Source organism: Orycteropus afer, unplaced genomic scaffold, assembly GCF_000298275.1.
Source record: "Orycteropus afer afer isolate SDZICR_OR568_19922 unplaced genomic scaffold, OryAfe1.0 scaffold00739, whole genome shotgun sequence".
NCBI lineage: Eukaryota > Metazoa > Chordata > Mammalia > Tubulidentata > Orycteropodidae > Orycteropus > Orycteropus afer.
Genome location: NW_006922326.1, coordinates 604,707 through 605,361, shown reverse-complemented (window position 1 = coordinate 605,361; position 655 = coordinate 604,707). Strand labels below are relative to the sequence as shown.

The window sequence follows — 655 nt, the reverse complement described above, 5'->3', positions numbered from 1 at the left end:
TCTTAATTTACAAAATAGTAATGTTTGAAGTTAGATGGGCAAATACTATATGGAAATTGTCCAGCTGTAGAAAATGACAGAAGGCAAAAGATGGGCACTTACATTGCCCTCCTTTCCGCCTTTGTATTCTGGCCTTTCTGTGGGCCTTGGTGATCTGTTTTTAGAACACTAGTAGCTGGTGGATTTGAGGACGAATTCATTTTCCTTACAACAAAGTAATCTGAAAGTACATAAAGTCATAATCTATATTATTACATTGTTCAGACTAGATTCAAGTGCCATATAATTGTTACGCTAATTCTAGAATCCTTTAAAAAGGAAAGCATCATGAATCTCTTTATGTTGCTTGTTGTTGTTATTGTTAGGTGCCATCAAGTCATCTCCAACTCATATCAACCCCATGCACAGCAGAAGGAAATACTGCCCAGTCCTGTGCCAGACCCATGATCCTTGGTATACCTGAGCCCATCGTTGTAGCCATTGTGTCAATCCCTCTTGTTCAGGGACTTCCCCTTATTCATTAACGCTCCACTTTGCCAAGCATGATATCCTTCTCCAGGGAATGGTCTCTTCTGACAAAATGACCAAATTAGGTGAGATGAAGTCTGGCCATTCTCGCTTCCAAGGAGCATTCTGGCTGCACTTCTTCCAGGAC

General features: G+C 40.8%; 1 protein-coding gene across 1 annotated transcript in view; it reads right to left on the bottom strand.

Annotated features, from left to right (window-relative positions):
- Nucleotides 1-655, bottom strand: part of CUNHXorf58 (chromosome unknown CXorf58 homolog) — a 77,494-nt gene that overhangs the window by 65,619 nt on the left and 11,220 nt on the right. Inside the window, exon 3 of the mRNA XM_007957374.1 lies at nucleotides 103-220. Within this exon, the coding sequence (XP_007955565.1) occupies nucleotides 103-220 (118 nt within the window). The remainder of the gene's footprint in view (nucleotides 1-102; nucleotides 221-655) is intronic.